This window comes from Staurois parvus, unplaced genomic scaffold (assembly GCF_062004578.1).
Source record: "Staurois parvus isolate SC_StPar_1 unplaced genomic scaffold, SC_StPar_1.0 ptg000422l, whole genome shotgun sequence".
NCBI classification, from domain to species: domain Eukaryota; kingdom Metazoa; phylum Chordata; class Amphibia; order Anura; family Ranidae; genus Staurois; species Staurois parvus.
Genome location: NW_028318218.1, coordinates 4,283,851 through 4,305,669, shown reverse-complemented (window position 1 = coordinate 4,305,669; position 21,819 = coordinate 4,283,851). Strand labels below are relative to the sequence as shown.

The window sequence follows — 21,819 nt, the reverse complement described above, 5'->3', positions numbered from 1 at the left end:
TTCTTTGCTATAAGCAAATTGTGTAAACAAAAAAAATACTGATCACTTCCCCAAAGTAGTACAATGTTACTATAGTAACATTATACTACTTTGGTCATAGTGAAATATGAGAAAAAAATCTTAAAAAAAGAGAAAAATGTAATAAAAAAAATTAAAAATAATAACAAAATTTTAATTTTATTTTTTTTTCGTACTATCACCAGTCAGTGTCCCTGATCACCACCATCTCAATTATATGACGCTGTACTACACTGGTGACAGTATGTAAAAAAAAAAAAATAGTGAAAATAATTTTTTTCATTTCTTCAGTTTCCGAAAAATGATGACAAAAAAATTACAATTTCAAAAAACTCGCCATGCCTCTTATGAAATACGTCGGACTGTCTACTTTGCAAAAAGGGGTCATTTGGGGGATATCTGTACTGTTCTGACATTCTTGGACCTCAAGAAATTAGATTGGCTGTCAGTACTTCAGGATTGATCAATTTTCAGATATATCCCATAGTTTGTAAACTCTATAACTTTCATACAGACTAAATAATAAATACTAATTTGGGTTATTTTCACCAAAGAAATGTAGCAGAATACATCTTGGCCTAAATTTATGAAGAACAATTATTTATTTGCAAACTTTTATAACAAAAACAAAGAAAAACATGGTTTTTTTTAATAGCAAAAAATAAAAACCCCAGTGGTGATTAAATACCACCAAAAGAAAGCTCTTGTTCTGTAAAGAAAATGATAAAATTTTACTTTGGGTACAGTGTTGCATGACCGCGCAATTGTCATTCAAAGTGTGAGAGCACTGAAACCTGAAAATTGGCCTGGGCAGGAAGGGGGTAAAAGTGCCCTGTATGGAAGTGGTTAAAGAAGGACTTTTCAGGTAGATCTGAGCATAGTGTCCCCATAGAATTGAATGGAAAACGCCTGAACAGTGGGAATGAGAATTTTTTTCAAGCATTTTATTCAGGCGTTTTCATCTCATACAGCAGCTATTTCTATTTCTATCAGCGACAGCAAAACCGCCTAAATGAAAAATGCCTGAAAAAACACCTAATAAAATTTGCATGGCAATTGGAAATAATGGGATTTTACTTGTTGAGCTTCGAGCTGAAAAACGATCAAGTGTGAATGGGAACTTAAGCATAGCTGTCTAATTAAAACTACCCTGTCCACCAGGTGACACAGCTGAGCAATTTCACCACAGAACTGAACAGCACTGTCACTTTGTTAAAAGGAAAAAGTAATGAATCTACAGGTAATAAAACTATGTTATAGGGGAGACAAAGAATAAGAAAAATGGTGTGGTAAAGATGTTTATTCAGCTTATATTTTGATATTCTTGTTCTTCCCTGTGCTCCTCATCAATTCTCTAATTAAGTTTTTAAAAGAAACCTGTTTTCATTACATACCTCATTTTGGAGGTATGGGACAGGCCAGCATGGAACTGTACAAAGCTACCTGAAACATCACAGTACCCTGCCTAGGTGCTCTCTCAAAAGCCTTCAGTCCTGATGAAAGCAGTGGGCTGCCTCTTGCAAAGAGTTATGCACATGTATAAATGCCTAAGCCTCCATGATTTAAAGACATGAAGTCCAGTGAATAAAAGGGGCAGGCTAGGGACAGTTAGGCTGGAGGGAAAAGAGCTAGATGATGTTGGACCAAGTAAGGTAAAATAAGTTTTTGTTTACTTCATGAGGCTTGTGCATCACATTGTAATTGGATTAGGTACTTATTTAGACCGTCATACAAAAGCCTACAGTTGTACTTTAACCCTTTACAGAAACAAACTGTTTGGGAAATGGGAAAAAATGGCACCCAGTGACCAATAAAAGAGGGAGTTCCTGATGCTTGACTCAACAAGCCTACTAAGCTAAGTATTCAGAGACATGGCAAGCACAGAGGCAGTGCCAGTGGCTCTGGACCTGGAAAGGACTCCACAACTAACTCACAAAAATTGGGTGTGGAAAACGGCCCACAAGAAACTCTGTTCCCAAAAGTCTCTTCCAGGCTAGCCCCACAATATCCAGCCATCAGGATCCAGATGCAAAGCTCAAATTCCAGGCAGAGGATGGCAGCACTGGATAGTTGCTGATTCAAGGGGAAGTAGAGAGGAGTGTTGCTTGAAGAAAAATTTAAGAAAAAAGTACTATTGAATAAATTAGCCTTTACAAAAACAGAAAAAATGTTCTAATGTAATAAGATATAATCCTCCTAGGACACTAGCAAAAAAACTGCTAGTAGTCAGAGGGTTATACTCTGGGCTTAGGAACATTTTTTTTTTTTGGTTGCCAGTGCCCAAGCAGTATAACCTGAAAGTTAAAGATTTATTATGCCACTCAGTGGACAAGAAATACATTTTGTTTAAACTCTAATCTCATTAGGGACCTAGTAATATATTCCCATAAATACTAGCTAGGAACTACTATTTTTAAAGGGACACATGGCTTGGTTTGACTTTTATGTATCAGGTTTCTAATTAATTTTTTGAAATGCTTCGCCATAACATCATGATCTTAAAAACGATATTTAACAAAGAGACAGGTCTGCAGTAAGCTACCTCATCTGGATTTATACCAGTTTCTAAAAACATAGTCACACATAGTCACATTGGCAGCAGACATAGTCACTTTGGCAACTGCATACCTTCTACAAAAAATTTATTATACAAATTGGTTACACTAGACAGGTTTTAAGGCCCTGGACCTAATGCGTTACCTAGAAATTTCACAAAATTTTTACAAAAAGAAATTGAACCATTTATGTGGTAGTTAAGTCACTTTAAGGAGCTAGTGTACCTGAAAGAGATCCAGTCTTCTCTTGCCTTATCATTAAATTCTTGATAGAACTCTTCATACAGAGACCAGGTTTTCATGCAGCCGTCAATATCAAGCCGTATCTCCTCTGCTATGGAGAAGTCCAGAGCCTCCAGTTCAAAATGCAGACAGTCCTCACTGTGTGAAGTGATATGATTACAAACATGAGAAGATTGTTCAGCTTTGTCAAGCAGCAGTAAAAAATAGTAGCAATGTCATACTGCTTACTGAGACATTTCCTAAAGTCTCATTCATACATGATCCCCTTTGTTACTAAAAAGTAGCACTGAACCAATATAAAACATGCCATGGGACTATTACTTAGAGATAAACAACCCTAAAATGGTAAATCTGATGGAAATATGTGTAAAACTGTTACAGTTACATGACTATTATTGCAAAGAGAGTGTTCATAATCAAGTAGGTGAATTAATCTGTATCAATATCTTGCTGAACACATCCCATGCGGAGTTTCTTCATAATACAAATCAGACAGACCTGTGTATTTATGATTGGTTAAGTCTCAGAGCTCATTGACACCTAGTCGGTCTGCTACAGTGCATTTAGCACATTTGCATTATGTTGCACAATAATGTAAGTTGCATTAAGTCAGTCTATATATTTGTAGTATATTTTACTGCAACTTCCTGGTGTGAATGGGTCCATTAACAGATTTCCACTTTTCAAGCGTAGTCCAAACCAATACAATTATTCTGGGCTACTACTGAGGCAGCATCAAAGGACATGCTTAGTGTTTAATATTAAAGTGCAAGTCCAACTTTTGTTTTTAGATTTGGATAGAGTGGTTAGAACCCCTGTCAAGTTTTACTGCTATCCAGGGCTTAGTTGGAGATACTTCCCCTCACTTAGGGCTCATTCACATTAGCACCGTTGGTTTGCACTGAGCAGAGCTGTTCAACACAGTTCCAACAAAGGCAATCTTCTTTGTGCCTTATGGCTTCAGTTCACAGCAACAAGCAGCATTGGTGTGCACTGAAAAAAAACTGGATATGTGAATACATCACAACATGCTGCTGTGAATAGGATTGCAAAGAAGTTAAAAAAAAAAAAAAAAGTAAACTGCAATATTTTAGAACAAGGATAGCAGTGCGCATGTTTACAGTGAACATCAGTGTACACATATTACAAGCACAATAATGCACATTGTGTTTTAAATGAGCCATTACTGTCGCTATGATAATGGTTTCATACACAAAAAGTGAGGGAATATCTCCAACAGCACAGACAGCAATTGTTTTTGTTTTTTTAGTAGATGAGGGAGGAGACTAGAACACCCCCTTAAAATTGCACTGATGTCTCTGTTGCCATTAGAGATTTTGCCTCACTTCCTGTCTACTTTCCAGTGTGACAGTAACTGAGAAACACATGACACTCTCCTGCTCTCCCATAATTTTAGAGAGAGACATTTTTAAGTTAAAGCAAAACTGTAAAGAGCTAAAACAGAGAGAGGCGGTATCTAGCCTGGATAGGGAATTGTTTAGTGTAAGGTCTACTTTGTTAGTCAAAGTTCATATAGCCGGGACATTATACACGGGACGTTTTCCTTCCGGAATCCCTGAAAGAATAGAAGAATGTAACTACAGGATAATCTTCAACATCTAAACTCTGTCTTGAAACTATTTTGACCAATAACGTACTAATAAACGTTATGTTGTAGTTTTGCCTATGTTTCTTATATAGACATTCCATAAAATAGGCTTGGCTTACATCAGTTTCTTCTTTGTTGCTTCAAGCTCATCAAACTCCATTTTCTTCTCTTTTATAGACTGAGCACTTTTTTGTAAAATGTCTTCATTTCCACTTTCAATTATATCATCGCCAGGTTTAAACTGATCCCAGCGGGCTTTGAATTTTTCTAGTTCTTGGGTGTAAATCTTTACTCTTGCCTTCACATTTTCCTTCATTATTTCAATCTATATGGACATTTAAGAAGTTAAGAAACAGAACTATGACTGGATTTGTTAGCAATGTGAATAATCAAAAATGATCAAATATTCTGTTGTTGTACGCCTGATCAGAATATATTCAATACATCTTTGTGATACATGCACATTTCCCCATGTTTTGTCTCTTTAAAAAGGCAGAATGAAAATAGGAATGGGAAGGAAGAAAATGAGACTGGGAGGAATAGGAGAGATGGGATATTGAGAAGTGGGATGGAAGAGGGAAAATGAGGAGTAATGGAAGGTAGGAAGCAAGATGAAAAGGAATAAGAGGGAAGAGGTGACATTGGATGAAATGGAAAGGTGGAAGGGAGACGGGGAAGAATAGGAGGGGGGAAGTGAGATGGGAAGGAGTGGGAGGGAGGAGGGGAAATGAGGAGGAATGGGAGGGGAACTGAGGGGGAATGAGATTATGTAGAATGGAAAGGAAGAAGGGAGATGGGGAAGAATGGGGGGGGGAGATAGTGAGATGGGTAGGAATGGAAGGGAGGAAGTGATATTGGGAGGAATGGGAGGGAGGAAGTGATATTGGGAGGAATGGGAGGGAGGAAGTGATATTGGGAGGAATGGTAAAAAGGAAGTGAGAAGGTGAGGACTGGAAGGGAGGGAGGGAGGAAGGGAAATGAGGAGGAATGGGAGGAAAGATTTGAGATGTGGAGGAATGGTAGGGAGATAGTGAGACTGGGAGGAATGAGAGCAAGGAAGTGAGATTAGGAGGAATGGGAAAGAGGAAGTAAGAAGGCAAGGAATGGGAGGTAGGAAGGGAAATAAGGAGGAAAGGAAGCAAGGAAATGAGATGCGGAGAAAAAGTAGGGAGGAAGTGGAATGGAAAGGAATCAGAGGTAGGAAGTGAGATTTGGAGAAATAGGAGGGAGAAAGTGAGATGGGAAGGAAAGGAGGTAAAGATATTTGGGTGAATGGGATGGAGGAAGTATTATTGAGAGGAAAGGGAAGGAAAAACGTGAGATGGGGAGGAATAAGAGGGAGGAAATTAGATGGGGAGGAATGGGAGGGAGGAAGAGAGATGTGGAGCATTGGGAGGGTGGACGTGAGATGGGGAGGAAGTACAGTTTGGAGGAATGGGAAAGAGGAAGGGATATGGGTAAAAATAGGAGGGAGGAGATGAGATGCGGAGGAATGGGAGGGAGAAAGCAAGATGAGGAGGAATGGGAGGGAGGAAGCGAGATAGGGAAGAATGGAAGGGAGGAAGCGAGATAGGGAAGAATTGGAGGGAGGAAGCGAGATAGGGAAGAATGGGAGGGAGGAAGCGAGATGGGGAGGAATGGGAGGGAGGAAGCGAAATGGGGAGGAATGGGAGGGAGGAAGCGAAATGGGGAGGAATGGGAGGGAGGAAGCAAGATGGGGAGGAATGGGAGAGGGGGAGGGAAGGGTGAAGAGGAAGATCGTTCTTACCTGCTCCTTCACCATTAGCTGATGACTCTCTATCATTAATTCAAATTTATCCCACTTTGCCCTGAGATTACTAATGGTATCCAAGCCACTTCCTGCCACTGAGCGCAGTAACCTGTTTTTATCTTCAGCGTCTTTAAATAAAGGAAGTATCTGCAAAAAAACATATTTTAAGCAAGAAAACACATTCAGACTTCATCTATGTGAAGCTAACTTTGGACAGACTGCTGTCACAATCTTATGTTACTTTCTGGAATATGCAAAAAAGCGAGGCATGCTTTTTGGCTTTATAATTGTCTAGACCAGTGTTTTAGTGTACAACCACCGTCAGATTTTTCCGTCTTGATCAGCACTGCGGGCTATAGTCAGCAAAGCTGATCAGTGTATTCTAACAGTGGGGAAATCTCAAATGTGTGGATGGGGGAATCAGGTCAGTGTTTTTCATTCAACCCGCTGGCTGAACAAAAGAAACTGACTCATCTGTGGGCTGCTGTAGTTTTCCAAAGCAAATACTCCTTTACACATACTGTCTAGTATTTTAGCATGTCTCTTCATCGGTGCTGATAGAGAGGGGTAGCAGAGGGCAGACAAGGATGTTGGGTAGGCGCCCAACATCCTCCTTATCAACTGATGATGTCACTAATTGTTAGGACACTGGGGCTGAAAGGTTGTAATGAGGCACAATGAAACCCCATGGCTTTGTTTAACTAAAAGGCAGTCTTGATCCACTTGCTGAAAGGAGGATTCTGATAAGAGGAGAGAGTTGAGTAATAGAAGGATGAGCTCAATCTGCTGTTTCTTCCTTCACTGTTTAGTCACAGGCTGGGAAAGCGACAAGACCTTTAAGTGTTACATAACCAGAGCAGAGGGAAAATCGTGTCTCCTGCCCTGCTGTATGGTTTAACAGAACTGTGTAAATTGCAGGACTGGATGAGCAGAAATACAAATCCTTTGACAGGTAAAAAGGTCATTCTTTGGTATGTCAAAGCTCCTCTACCATATACATATTTCAGCTGTGTATTTAGCGGTTTGCCTGGAGTTCAGGTTTAAACATCCAAATGGGTATTCTGTAATATGGTGTTTATAGGAAGCGGAGTGAGTTTAAATGGAAGTGTTATATCCCAGTGTGGATAACTGGCATGAGGATAATAAATAGCACCTCAGGTTTCTTAAGTTTCAACTCTCCATGTTTCTTGTTGGCTTCTCCAATCTCTTCAATACTCTGGGGTCGGCTGGACAACATCTCCATTCCGTCGGACACAAAACTATCAATCTCATGCAATTGTGCTGAAAAGAGACAACCATGAAGAGGTCAGTAACCTAAAAAAAACTTTTTATCTTGTTTCCAATGTCCAGTAGTTTAAAACTCAATAGGACAATGATTATTATTTAAAGTATAACTTTGGCTTGGATAGAGTGGAGATGGTTTAGAACCCGTCAGGTTTTTATTGCGGTCTGTTACCCCATGGAGATTCATTATACCTATTTGTCCTGTTAGCCATTATACCATTATCAGCGTAAGAAAATCCAAAGTTTTAGGTTATCATCAAAATAAGAATAGAGGGGAAGTCTTCCAATGGGGACACTATTTTGCTGACCCTTGTGCAACCAGGAATTCACTTACATTGAAGCGATTTTCCCTCACTTTCTCTTCTGGCTGTGGGCAGGAAATAAAGAAAAACTTCTCCAATGGGACAGGAGTTATAGCGCTTTCTCAGTCTATCCAAAATAAAATAAAGTTTTATCTTAGTCTAGTTCTGCTTTATTTTTAGCTTTTGAAGTTAAAAATGTGGATGCCGGCTGTTACTCCGGTACCCACACTCACAGGAGAATATCCTTGTTACTTACTCAAACCTGTTCAGTTATGAAATGTTGAGATGAAGGAGTGGCAATAGAGGTTAGGCAAAAAAAAAAAAAAATAGAAACACTACATGATTTGCAGGTGTGAAAGTGACAATATGTTTTGCGCTGAAAGCGGAAGTGATGTAACATTCTTTTTCTTCCGCTGTGCGATGAGACACCTAGCTAACAGTTGGAAAGTCTCACTTTTAGCATTCACTGTGTGCGCGGCTAATGATGTGGAGCTGACTGAGCTTCAAAAGAGGGCAAATTGTTGTTGCCCGCTTATCTGGTGCCTCTGTGACTGGAGTTGCCAATTTATTTGCTGTGTCACGAGGCACAGTATCAAAGGTTATGACGGCATATAGAGTTTCCGGGAAGACATCATCTGATAAGCATAAGCGACAAAAGGACAGGAATGTGACGGGAATAAGAAAACAACTGCTGCAAAAGTGACTGCAGAGCTCAATCTCAGTCCCGTGAAGACTGCATTCTGCATTCTGTGAATAAGAAAACTACAAGTCCTGATGGCCTTTTTGACAGTCAGCTTGTAGTTCTTAATGACCTACCATGGTGCTGTGAAGCGCTGTGGCAGTTCATTGAGGCTTCCTGTCAGTGTATCTGCTTGCCCTGTTTTGCATGGGCAGACAGATACACTGACAGGTCTGCAATGCTTTAGGGGCTTCAGAAACAAAAAACAGTAAGTGAACATTCTTTTTACCTGCAAAAAAAATGTGCATTTGTTATTTTTTGTTAAAAGGTGAACTAATCCTTTAAATTGGTTTTAAAGCTTTGTGGGGTTTTTTTTTTTTTGCTAAAATAACAAACATGTTATACTTACCTGCTCTGTGCCGCTTCCTTTCCTTTGGTGGCACATGTGCAGGCTCGCTCCAGAGCCAGGCTGTGTGCAACCACAAACACACACAACATGGCTCGACTCCACCCCCTGGTCCCAGCATTTGATTGAGAGCAGCAGGAGCCAAATACTCTCGCTGCTGTCTCTGAGCCTGTGAGAGATGAGACAGAGAACCAGCATTGCTGCAGACAGGCACAGTGTTGGATTAATAACGGACCCAGGTAAATATTTAGGACGGGGAGTGGGGGGGGGAAACTAGTGGAAGGTTTTTTTACCTTAATGCAGGTAATGCATTAAGGTAAAAAACCTTTTGGCTATAGAATCACTTTCATTTTCTAAATATCATGTTACAATGTTATAACCACGCCACAAAATACATACTACTCTTATCGGCTTAATACTGACCATACACATAACAATAAACAATCACTTGTAATTCTGTAATTTGTAAACAATCTTTACAGCTAAATGTTCTGTTAGAACCTCTTCTAATGAAAATGGTAATTTATTTATCTATTTACTAAATTGCACATTGTGGGATTTCTAAAATAATTCTTGCTAACAATTCTAAATAAAGTGTCTCAAACTGATATAATTTTGAATACTGTATCCTGCAATAACTTTCCACAGAACTAATTCTGGAGTTTTCCATTTTGACCAGTGTTTCTTACCTTGGATGGATCTTTTTAAAGATAATACTAGAGAATCAAACAACTTCTGAATGAGATCATCTATGATGGTCTTTACTGGATTACAGTTAATGGTCATGCAGTCTATCTTCATAGTGCTGGAAAAGAAATGATTAATATAAAGCTGGTATTTCATGTTAAATTATAAAATTGTGCAACATTAAATATTAACTAGTAACACTAAAGTGTAAAATCTGAGAAGCAATGCATACAATGCACAGCTTACATGACAAGTGTTACCTACAGAACTCTGAGCTGGACACATCAAAGGAAACTGGGCCCTATGCTGGCCATATGTGGATCGAAATACCACTGGTTCAGCTGGGAGCGGCCAGATTTTGATCCATGTATTGGCACTGTGGTTGAACAGAAGCTGATCTACCGACAGACTTCTGTTCCATCAGCCTTTTAGAAAATTTCTGAATAATCAGCATTGCATGCTATAGCCTGCAGCACTGATCAGTGTTTTCTGATGGCGGGAAAGTCTCCCCGCTGTCAGAATACAATAATACAGTGGGAAGATTCACACATTCGAGGTGGACGGGGGAAACTGGTGAGTTTTTTTCCATTCAAACCACTGACTGAATGGAAAAAAAATTACCAAGGCAGCTCATACATTATTACAATTTTTTTTTCCGTTCAACCAGGTTGAACAAATGAAAATGCCTTGATTCCCCCCCATTTGATGTTGATGGGGGAATCCATCCCACTGTGATATTGTATTCGGACAGCTGGGAGCCTTCCCAGCTGAAAATAAATAATTTTCCTTTACAGGCACTTTAATGTATGGGCATACTCTTATGTAGTGAAAAGGAAACTGCTTCAAGGTATTTGTGGGCAAAGCTCTACAGCTCTAGGCACTCATTCCACTACCAAACACAAGCATAGTAAAACAATGTGATCTCACCGTGATTTAGATCTGTCAGGAGTCAAAACTTCCCTGGTTTGCATTAGAAAATGCAAAGTATTGCTGAATGGCACCCGTGCCAAGTGAGCATGGCAGCCAATTGATACAAGACCCGGAAGCTAATGAAGATCACTGTAATATCAGTGTCTGCTACAGTGATTTACAGCTTCCACTGGGATCCCACAGGCATGGCACATACACTCACCAGCCGCTTCATTAGGTACACTTTGATAGTACCGGGTTGGACCCCCTTTTACCTTCAGAACTGCCTTAATTCTTCGTGGCATAGATTCAACAAGGTGTTGGAAACATTCCTCAGAGATTTTGGTCCATATTGACAATATAGCATCACGCAGTTGCTGCAGATTTGTCGGCTGCACATCCATGATGTGAAATCTCCCATATCAACACATCCCAAAGGTGTGCTATTGGATTGAGATCTGGTGACTGTGGAGGCCATTGGAGAACCGTGAACTCATTGTCATATTCAAAAGAACAGTATGAGATGGTTTGACCTTTGTGATATGATGCATTATCCTGCTGGAAGTAGCCATCAGAACATGGGGACACTGTAGTCATAAGGGGATGGACATGGTCAGCAACAATACTCAGGTAGGCCGTGTTATTTAAACGATGCTCAATTGTTACTAGGGGGCCCAAGGTGTGCCAAGAAAATATCCCCCACACCATCATACCTCCAGCCTGCACGGTTGATACAAGGCAGGATGGATCCATGCTTTCAAGTTATTTACGCCAAATTCTGACCCTACCATGTGTCGCAGCTGAAATCGAGTCTCATCAGACCAGGCAACGTTTGTCCAATTATCTATTGTCCAATTTTGTTGAGCCTGTGCAAATTGCAGCCTCCATTTTCTGTCCTTAGCTGACAGGAGTGGCACCACGTGTGGTCTTCTGCTGCTGTAGCCCATCTTCTGCAAGGTTCGACGTGATGTGCGTTCAGATATGGTATTCTGCATACCTTGGTTGTAACAAGAGGTTATTTGAGTTACTGTTGCCTATCTATCATCTTGAACCAGTTTACTCATTCTCCTCTGACATCAACAAGGCATTTTTGTTCACACGCTGGATATTTTCTCTTTTTCAGACCATTCTTTGTAAACACTAGAAATAGCTGTGTGTGAAAATTCCAGTAGATCAGCAGTTTTTGAAATACTCAGACCAGCCCGCATGGGAGCACCAGCCATGCCACGTTCAAAGTCACTTAAATCCCATTTCGTCCACATTCTGATGCTCAGTTTGAACTTCAGCAAGTTGTCTTCACCACGTCTAGATGCCTAACTACATTGAGTTGCTGCCACGTGATTGGCTGATTAGCAATTTGTGTTACCAAGAAAGTAAACAGGTGTACTTAATAAAGAGGCTGGTGAGTGTATATACTTACGTTGGTGCAGTGACTACATAAAAATTGCCACACCTACATTTCTGCTTTCAGTTGGTCATACACGGATCAAAATTAGTCCAGTTCCTGCTGAATCTCCTGCAATTCATTCCATGGGTGTCCCTGTTGGCTCAACAAAAGTCACTTTTTCAAATGAAACAGGCGTAAAATCGTCGGCTGAACATGCAGGCAGAAAATTCTCAGCCAAAGAGCTCCTGCATGCAGTCAGATGCTGACATTGTTTGCCGTAGAATTTTTGTGGCTGTCAGACTACAATAGTCAGCACACTGTTTAGCTTCAATAGGGGAGACCCACAATGGGGGAGATTTCTCTAATTCTGTGTGTGGGCTAAGCAAGAGACATCATGATGTATAAAACCAGATTTATATAAGCTTATTGGAGATCCCATTCTTAAAACTATGGATAATAATATGGAGATGCCCCCTCTCTCTCCCCTCACCACCTTTGTAGCTATAACAGCCTCCAATCCTCCTCTCTACATGATTTTGATACAAGACCTGGAAGCTAATGAAGATCATTGTAATATCAGTGTCTGCTACAGTGATTTACAGCTTCCACTGGGATCCCACAGGCATGGCACATACACTCACCAGCCACTTTATTAGGTACACTTTAATAGTACCGGGTTGGACCCCCTTTTGCTTTCCGAACTGCCTTACTTCTTCATGGTATAGATTCAACAAGGTGTTGGAAACATTCCTCAGAGATTTTGGTCCATATTGACATGATAGCATCATGCAGTTACTGCAGATTTGTCGGCTGCACATCCATGATGTGAAATCTCCCATTCCAACACATCCCAAAGGTGTGCTATTGGATTGAGATCTGGTGACTGTGGAGGCCATTGGAGAACAGTGAACTCATTGTCACATTCAAAAACCAGTATGAAATGGTTTGACCTCCCCTCACCACCTTTGTAGCTATAACAGCCTCCACTTCTCCTCTCTACATGATTTTGCAGTGTCAGCGGGAATTTGTACCATTTCAGCTAGATATTTCCCATACTCTTGCCACAAGGATGGAAGTTACCTGTTATGGAAAATCTCTTTGTATGCTGAAGCATTAATAGTACCCTTCACTGGAAACACCTGAACTCAATCATATGGAGAGCTGTGCAAATACTTCTGGCTATATAGTGTAGCACAAGAGAAAAAAGTAGATAACCAGAAATTAGTATTTTGGTAGGTAGCACAGGTCATACAATTTCCTTTCCTTTCTGTGTCTCTTCAGTTGTCTGAAAATGTGCTTGAAACCAAGTGGTATCAGAAAAAGATGCTCAAGAATAAAATACCTTGGCAGTCGTTCAGCTTCTTTTCCTCTCATTTTAAGGGCCTTAAAGTTTTTCTCCCAGTCATGAACGTCACGTAAATGTTTTTCAATCAGGGTGTCCACATCCACTTGACCAATTACTACCCATTCCTGCCAACAAATGCAAATGGGATAAAAGTAAGCTTGCAGTGGGAGCCTTGTGCAGTGCTCCGTACCTTAAAACTTATTTGCAACCTCCAGATCCATGCACACACCCCGATACATACATTAAAGTAAGTTATTAAAATGTAGTTCTACTTTTGCAGTCAAATTGGGATAATGCCTACTCATTTATGCTTGTGACAAGGCCCCCCCCCCCCCCCCATAGCCTAACATGGCACCCTGGAGGGGATGAGCACACATGCCTTGGCTGTGCTGCTTAATGACACAAATTATACCACAGGTCATGTTTGGCAGGCAACACTGCCACCAAATGAAACCCATTCAAGTGAATAGGGCTATGGTTTTTCAAAGGTTAAAACAGTTGTCCTGAAGGTGGCATATCAACTCTGAGCCGTCTGTCAAATGCTTCTGAAAGGCGTTCCACTGCAGATCACTTTTAAAAGAAGTATAAGCTAGTCCTTGCAAAAATGTTTAAAAAAAGCTTCTTACCTGTTAAAATGCTCTTTTCTGAAAACTGGATATGAAAAATCTAACTTAAAGTGGTTGAAAACCTCAGACATGAAATATGAACAAAGAAAATCCTTCCATACTGTGTACTTGTTTCAATCCAGAGCACTAAATGTCATTTCTGTCTGCTGCCTGGTTCTTCTGATATACGCATGAGTCACTTCACTTGGTATATGTAAGGGTTTACAACCACTTTAGTTCTCCCTGTCTAGAAGGGGGCTGGAGTTGTGTGTCAAAATTGTGTGAATTGTGTTTACTGTGCTGGCTGATTTCATTATTGCATGTGTAGGTCTGTCTGTCCAAACAAAGGTTTAAAGTTTTCCAGGCTTGCCTGGCTCACTGTATGTTAATAAGTAAAAAAAGTAACAGTAATGGGGTAGAGTAGGAGGAAGTGAAATAAATAAATAAGATCAGGTTGTGCTTTAGCTTTTCCACCAGCTTTATGCAGCAATTTTGGTGAAATATTTTTATATCCCCTACAGCAGGGGTAGGCAACCCCTGGCACTAGTGCCGGAGGTGGCACGTGACAGAATCAAGGACGGCACCCAAGGGGAGTCCTGGGAGACTTTCACTAGCGGTGTACTTGCTCTCCCTCCGAACATTTCTCTCCCTCAGTATCCATGCGACTGGCTCGGACTGGAGGGAATATAGACAGAGAGGTTTATCATAAAATGGCTATTAACCCCTTCCACATCTTTTACGATTAACTCAATGCAAAGAAGGATTTAATGTTTAGGAAGATGGTTTTTCAAGGCTTTTCTGACATAACAGCTATTGGGTACTAATAATTTACGCTACCAGTCGCAAAGGCATTTAGCCACAGTGCAAATGGCAGAGGCAGGAATCTGCTGATTCTTGCTGATGTTTTTGACACCAGTAAGCAGTTAGCTGCAGCCGCCAAGCCTGTACAGTACACTATAATGACAGGTTACTGGGGGTTTCAGCTATTTGTGACTATTCACACAATCAGCGATTACCTGCAGCGATGGGTACTGGACACACACTTTGTGTGCATTCAGCAGCGATCACCACAGGTAATCACCGGTTGTGTGAACAGCCACAAATACAGTTGTGTTCAAAATAATAGCAGTGTGTTGAAAAAAGTGAATAAAGCTCAAAATCCTTCTAATAGCTTTTATTTCCATACACACAAATGCATTGGGGACACTACACATTCTATTCCAAATAAAAACATGAAGACAAATATATCAAATTTGTGTTGTTCCTCTAAAAAAATTGAAGAAAAGTGAATATTAGACTGTTCAAAAAAATAGTGTTTGTATTCTTCTTTACAAACTCAAACATTCACTATATAAACTGAAAAATGTTTGAAGATTTTGCTTTCCTTTGAATCACTTAATGAATATTTAGTTGTATAAGCACTGTTTCTGAGAACTGCTGTACATCTGTGTTGCATGGAGTCAACCAACTTCTGGCACCTGTGAACAGCTATTTCAGCCCAGGATGATTGGACTACATTCCACAGTTCTTCTCTATTTCTTGGTTTTGCCTCAGAAACTGCATTTTTGATGTCACCCCACAAGTTTTCTATTGGATTAAGATCCGGGGATTGGGCTGGGCACTCCATAACGTCAATCCTGTTGGTCTGGAACCAAGATGTTGCACGTTTACTGGTGTGTTTGGGGTCGTTGTCTTGTTGGAACACCCATTTCAAGGGCATTTCCTCTTCAGCATAAGGCAGCATGACCTCTTCAAGTATTCTGCTGTATTCAAACTGATCCATGATCCCTGGTATGTGATAAATAGGCCCAACACCATAGTATAAGAAACATCCCCATATCATGATGCTTGCGCAACCATGCTTCACTGTCTTCACAGTGTACTGTGGCTTGAATTCAGTGTTTGGGGGTCGTCTGACAAACTGTCTCCGGCCACTAGACCCAAAAAGAACAATCTTACTTTCATCAGTCCACAAAATGTTACGCCATTTCTCTTTAGGCCAGTCAATGTGCTCTTTGGCAAATTGTAACCTCTTCAGCACATGTCTTTTTTTCAACAGTGGGACTTTGCGGGGGCTTCTTGCAGATAGCTTGGCTTCACATAGGCGTCTTCTAATTGTAACAGTACTCACAGGTAACTTTACACCTTCTTTGATCTTCCTGGAGCTGATTGTTGGCTGAGTCTTTGCCATTTTGGCTATTCTTCTATCCATTCGAATGGTAGTTTTTCGCTTTCTTCCACGTCTTTCAGAATTTGGTTGCCATTTTAAAGCATTTGCGATCATTTTAGCTGAGCAGCCTATCATTTTCTGCACTTCTTTATATGTTTTCCCCTCTCCAATCAACTTTTTAATCAAGGTATGCTGTTCTTCTGAACAATGTCTGGAACGACCCATTTTCCTCAGAATTTCAGAGAGAAATGCACTGTAACCAGCATGTACAAAATTTGCTGCCTGCCTGCCTGCCTTCCTTCCTTAAATAAGGGCAATAATTGCCACCTGTTTTTCAAAGAATGAATGACCTCACTAATAGAACTCCACACTGCTATTATTTTGAACATGCCCCTTTCAATCAGTGATTCAATTACACAGAATCAGCAGCATGCATGTCATGACTGTTGGGTCTGTTGGATTTCTATTACTCTACTACACCTGCTAGTAAATTATTTGCCATGTAGAAATATCATTTCTACCAAAAACAGTGATTGATCAGGTTAGTGATGTCTGACTGCTATTATTTTGAACACAACTGTAGCTACGGCCGCCCGCCACTTGTCATAAAAGTGTACTGTACAGGCTTGATGGCTGCAGCTAGCAGTTCACAGGTTTCAAAAACAACAGCAGGAATCAGCAAACAGAGTTTGGCAACTACTACTTTAGAACTTCTATTGGGAACTACAACTTCAGAACAAATATTGGCAACTGACACCTTAGAAAAAGGAATTAGGAATTGCAAGAATTGGGACTCAATTCTCCAATACTACTGCATGGTACAGCTGGTGCTGTCTTGACTGGAGCATTGGTTGGTGTTCATTTCTGAAGCATCTATGTGGAAATGGCCTGGTCTATTTATGCCAGAAGGTACAGAAATTGGGGCTGATCTGAGGCTTGAAGGAGAAATTGGGGATGATCTGGGATGTGAAAGTGCAGGAATTGGGGTGGTCTGAGGTGTGAAAGTGCATTCATTAGGTGATCAGAGGTGTGAAAGTGCAGGAATGGCGGTGATTTCAGGTGTGAAAGTGCAGTATTTGAGGTGAGCTGAAATGTGAAGGTGCAGTAATTGGGGTGATATGCAAGGATGCAGGAATTTGATATGATCAAAGGTGTAAAGGTGCAGGTATTTGGTTGATCTGAGGTGGGAAAACGCAGGAATTGGGACTGATCTTTGGCCTGAAAGAACAGGAATTGGGGATGATCTGGGTTGTAAAAATGCAGGAATTGGGGTGAACGGAGGTCTGGAGGTGCAGAAATTAGGACTGATCTGAGGTGTGAAGGTGCAGGAATTGGGGCTGATCTGGGGTTTGGAGATGCAGGAATTGGGATGATCTAAGCTGAGAAGGTGCAGGAATTGTCGCTGGAGAATGGGTGTGAATGTGAAGAAATTAAGGCTGATCTAAGGCCTGGAGGTGCAGGGATTGGGTCTGATCTGAGATGTTCAGGTGCAGGAATTCGGGATGATCTGAGGCGTGATGGTACAGGTATTGGAGCTGATCTAAGGCCTGAAGGTACAGGAATTGTTGCTGGAGAACGGGGAGTGAAGTTACAAGAATTGAGGTGAGCTGAGGTGTGAAGGTGCAGAAATTGGGGCCAGGTGTTCTCCAGTGCTCAAGATTTCCAACAAGTTGCACTTTGAAATTTGCGATCAACAAAACAACCGTATAATTACAAAGTCAGTGATCCTAATTACAATTTCTGCAAGGTGAGGAAAGTTCTGAAAGCATAACCTGTTGGGGGAACTTGTAATGTTAACCATCCTTTAAAATAATAACACGGTCATGTACACCTGACAAAACAAAGGTATAGTGTGAGGAAAAACTATGTCATGTAGATATTACCAGCTCTGCAAGTCTCTGAAAAATTACAGAGCACAGAATACCTCAGTGACTCTGCAACCAAACTCTTGTTATGTAGACTGAAATAATATAATCTAATTACAGCATCTGGTGTTGTTGCATCAATTTCTCATACACTTATACCTGAAAAGGCGCTAAATCTGCTGAAAGAATTTGCAGCATTAAGGACAGTACCACTGGCTATATTGTGATCTCACCACACATCTTGTGTGTACTTATGCATTTAGAGCTGAACTCCAGGAATTCAGGCACTTTTTAAAATGTTCTTGATTACTAGGGGTTCACTTTGTGGACTTGTCTCTTTAAATTCCTATTTTTCTGAGCATTGGGAGCAAAGCTATGATTATGCTTTTGGCACTCTGACACTGGACCTTCTGGTCTCAGCTCTTGCAGCTGCAAAGTTGTATGCAGTTTTTTGGCCCGCCCCTCCCCTTGGCCAATCACAGAGCGCTTTGTATTATGCAACCCAATCAGAAAATATAAAGCCATCTGTGAATGGGCAGCAGTGTGGAGAGGTTAGCTGTATGAAAAGACAGCGTTTCTCATGTCAGAGCACCAGGAGTATAGCGCTAGCTATATTCCCAGTGTTACATAAAACTGTGGGATATAAATTAAAGATATACGTTCACGAGGTGGTATGCACCTCGTTGGACTTAACCCACATTAAAACAGTATATTTTAGAAAGTGTCTGAATTCCTGGAATTCAGCTTTAAAGTACAACTATACTAAATGCATAACAGTGTGAGCCAAACAAGGTTTTAGAATAATGAATAGTGTACTAAAGACTGCAGTTTCATGCTGATTTATATATTTTAGATATACTCTATTTTGCCTGCAGTGAACACAATGCAGTATTGTCAGTGTTCTAATGTGCACTGGGGAGGAGCGTTATCAAAAACTAACCAGAACTAGGGAAAGCACTCAACTGTTTCTCTAATGTTGCTTGCTTGCTGCCAGAAACTCTGTAAAATCTCACTAACCAGAACGGGAGCAGTATTGGAGCAACACCTCACTTGTTAGGCCCTTGAGGGTGTGACACTCCTGGAGCAAGAAAGAGTTTGTAGTTTGAGTCTATGATTATTTTGTTTTCGAAGGTAGATATTTCACCATTTTTTGACTTGTTTGGTAGTGTATAACCACATGACGGAAAATGTTCCATCCCTTTTAACTTTTTCAAATATATAGTACAGTTTAACCTTAACTATTAGCGAGCCACACATGACATTTTCTAAAGCAATTAATGTAGATCTAAAGATTTACAACAAGGCAGAAGAAGCATGAACTGTAGCACACCCATACTCGAGACATAGAAGGATAATGGAGCAAAGTGATTTTGTCAAGTAAAAAAGATGGTTATTAGACAAAAGATGCTTGCCTGTCTAAAAAGAGCTGACTGCTCATATACACTGAAAATCTCTGCTAGCAGTGTGAAGGGGGATCAACAGTTCTACCTCCCTTTTATCAGTATGTGTATAGAATGCTAAAAAGAAACTCTGAAGTCAAAATAGGATTTTTGTACTCACTGTCAAATTCCTTTTTTTGGAGTCCATTGAGGGAAGTCTTTAATCTCTGGTTTACACTGCTGACTACTGGAGGATTGGATGCTGGGCAAACTAAATAACTGTAGGATAGCATCTACTACCAGCATGACTTAGTTTTGTACCAAGAGCATGATCTGAAACACAGAGGGGTAGGACCTGTGTTCCTCAATGGACTCCAAGAAAAGGATTTTACAGTGAGAACAAAGAAAAAAAAATAATTTTATTTCTTATCCATTACAGGAAGTCTTTAACCTTCGGGTCATCCCAAAGCAGCAAAACGCTGCCAACAATCAATAACATACTCAATTAAAGCAACCGATAATTGGGAGCTGCTTGCAACAGAAAGAGCCACCTGAAGAACCTTACATTCAAAGCTTGCATCAGATGGGAATGAAACATTCACCTGGTTGAATTTAGAGAACATGTGAATAGAAAACCAGGTGGCAACCTCGAAAATCTAGAAAGATGCCGAAAAGCACAAGAAGCACTCATATCTAGTGGAGTTTGTGTTGACAGGAAAGGGTGGATCCCAATCCTTGCAAAAAACTTGGATAGTGGTCTGCCTGAGCAACTTAGAGATGGCTGAATGAGAACAGTCTTCCTTAAAGGATAAGTTCACTTTGAAAATAAATACCAATTTTTTTCAGATAAAAAAAATGTGCATTTACTACTTTTTTTGTTTTTGGGAGCCTGGAAAGCATTGCACCAGCAATCAGCAGTGAGTGAATCTGTGTGCTTGTACATACCTTGTACGGGCAAGCAGATATATTGTGACAGGAAGAATCAATGTACTACCACAGCGCTCAACAGGGACTTGTAGTTAATTAATTAACAGATCTCTATGAATGAATGACGTGGCCGTGTGAGCGGTCACAGTGAGAGAGGACAGTGGGCGGCGGCTGCAGCAGTGGGAACGCTTTACATGTTCCACCTCAAAAATGAGTGGAACATGTGACATGTTTCCAAAAGGTGAAGCTGGCCATACATAAATTGAAATTTGGCTGGTTCAGCATGGACCGGCTTAATTTCAATCCATGTATGGCCACTGTGGGTGAACAGAAGTCGATCCACCAATTGGATCAACTGGTTCAACTGCCCTGTTTGGGGAAAAAAAATGTTTGATCCGCACTGCAGGCTATGTAGTCTGCAGCACTGATCAATGTATTCTGATGGTGGGGAATTCTTCCCGTTGCCAGAATAAAAAGACCAGCCTCCTCGAATGTGTGGTTCCTGGAATCGGTCAGTTTTGACCTCATCTGACTCATCTATGGCCAGCAATTAGACAGGAAGGAAGGTGCCTCAACACTATCTTGTTCCTGTGTAAAAATAAAGATAAGGATCCTTGCAGAATAAGGCCACCATTTCAGACTCTTAACTCACAGAGGTGATGGCTATATCTCATGGAGTCACAGGGAAACAGACAGGTGGAGCTAGATGGCAGACCCTCTATACAAAAGTCTTATCAAACAGTGGAAAGCCAACAATGAGTCTGAAACAGAATATAAAGGAGAAAAACCAGACTCATAATAGTACTGAGCTGGCTAAGGAAAAAGAGGATTAGTCCTATGGAGAAACTCCTGGGGTGGAAGTCCCAAGACTCACGCCAAGTGAAGTGTACTCCATGTCTGAAGATGGAGCTTGTGGGATATAGACTTCCTAGCTTTTGAAATCGTAAGAATCAAAGAGCCAGGAATACCCCCATGTCTCAGAAATCAGGTTTCAACAGCCATGCCATTAGAGCCAGTGACTGTAAAGCAAGATAGAAAATCAGACCTTGGGACAGAAGATCCTGGCACTCCAGCAGTGCTCACAGGACATCTACCAGGAGTATTACTAGGTTGGAAAACTACACTCACCTTAGAGAGTTCAGAGCAATAAGAATCATTGGAATCTGAATTTTGATCCTGGATCCTGGGGTGGAAAGGCACAAATCAGGGTGTACTAATCCCATGGAGTCACCAGAATCTGCTAGAGGATCCCTGTACCTGGAGACACAACTGCAATTTGTTGCTGATCCTAGAGACCAGGAGGTACACACCTCCTGCTGGTTGAGGAAATTTGCCTGGCATTAGTCTACGCCTGAAATTAATGTGACAGAAAAGGCTGCAACATAAAGCTCTGCCCAGAACAGGATCTAATCTACTTGACTTGTTGCAGCGAGAGTTATGGTTCCTCCGTGATGATTGTTGTCCAGCTGAATCCAAATCATGTGACCATAGGATGGTTCAACACCGCAGAGACAGATAAATCTCCCAAAGTTTCAGGATGCTGATCGGGGGATGAGACTCCAACAATGATCAAGTTCCTGGCACCAAAAGGGTGCCCAGGCCTGCTCCTCAGCCCAACAAGCTAGTATCCAATATGAGGATACTCCAAAAGTTGGGAAGTTAGGACTTCCGACTACAA

At 40.8% G+C, this 21,819-nt stretch overlaps 1 protein-coding gene across 3 annotated transcripts in view; it reads right to left on the bottom strand.

Moving 5' to 3' along the window:
* DYNC2H1 (dynein cytoplasmic 2 heavy chain 1) overlaps nucleotides 1-21,819 on the bottom strand; it is a 597,118-nt gene that overhangs the window by 480,768 nt on the left and 94,531 nt on the right. For all 3 annotated transcript variants that reach the window (XM_089687276.1, XM_089687277.1, XM_089687278.1), the window contains exons 18-23: nucleotides 13,193-13,320; nucleotides 9,557-9,672; nucleotides 7,350-7,477; nucleotides 6,194-6,343; nucleotides 4,545-4,750; nucleotides 2,799-2,954 (exon numbers count right to left, since the gene is read on the bottom strand). In XM_089687276.1, the coding sequence (XP_089543402.1) occupies nucleotides 2,799-2,954; nucleotides 4,545-4,750; nucleotides 6,194-6,343; nucleotides 7,350-7,477; nucleotides 9,557-9,672; nucleotides 13,193-13,320 (884 nt within the window). The remainder of the gene's footprint in view (nucleotides 1-2,798; nucleotides 2,955-4,544; nucleotides 4,751-6,193; nucleotides 6,344-7,349; nucleotides 7,478-9,556; nucleotides 9,673-13,192; nucleotides 13,321-21,819) is intronic.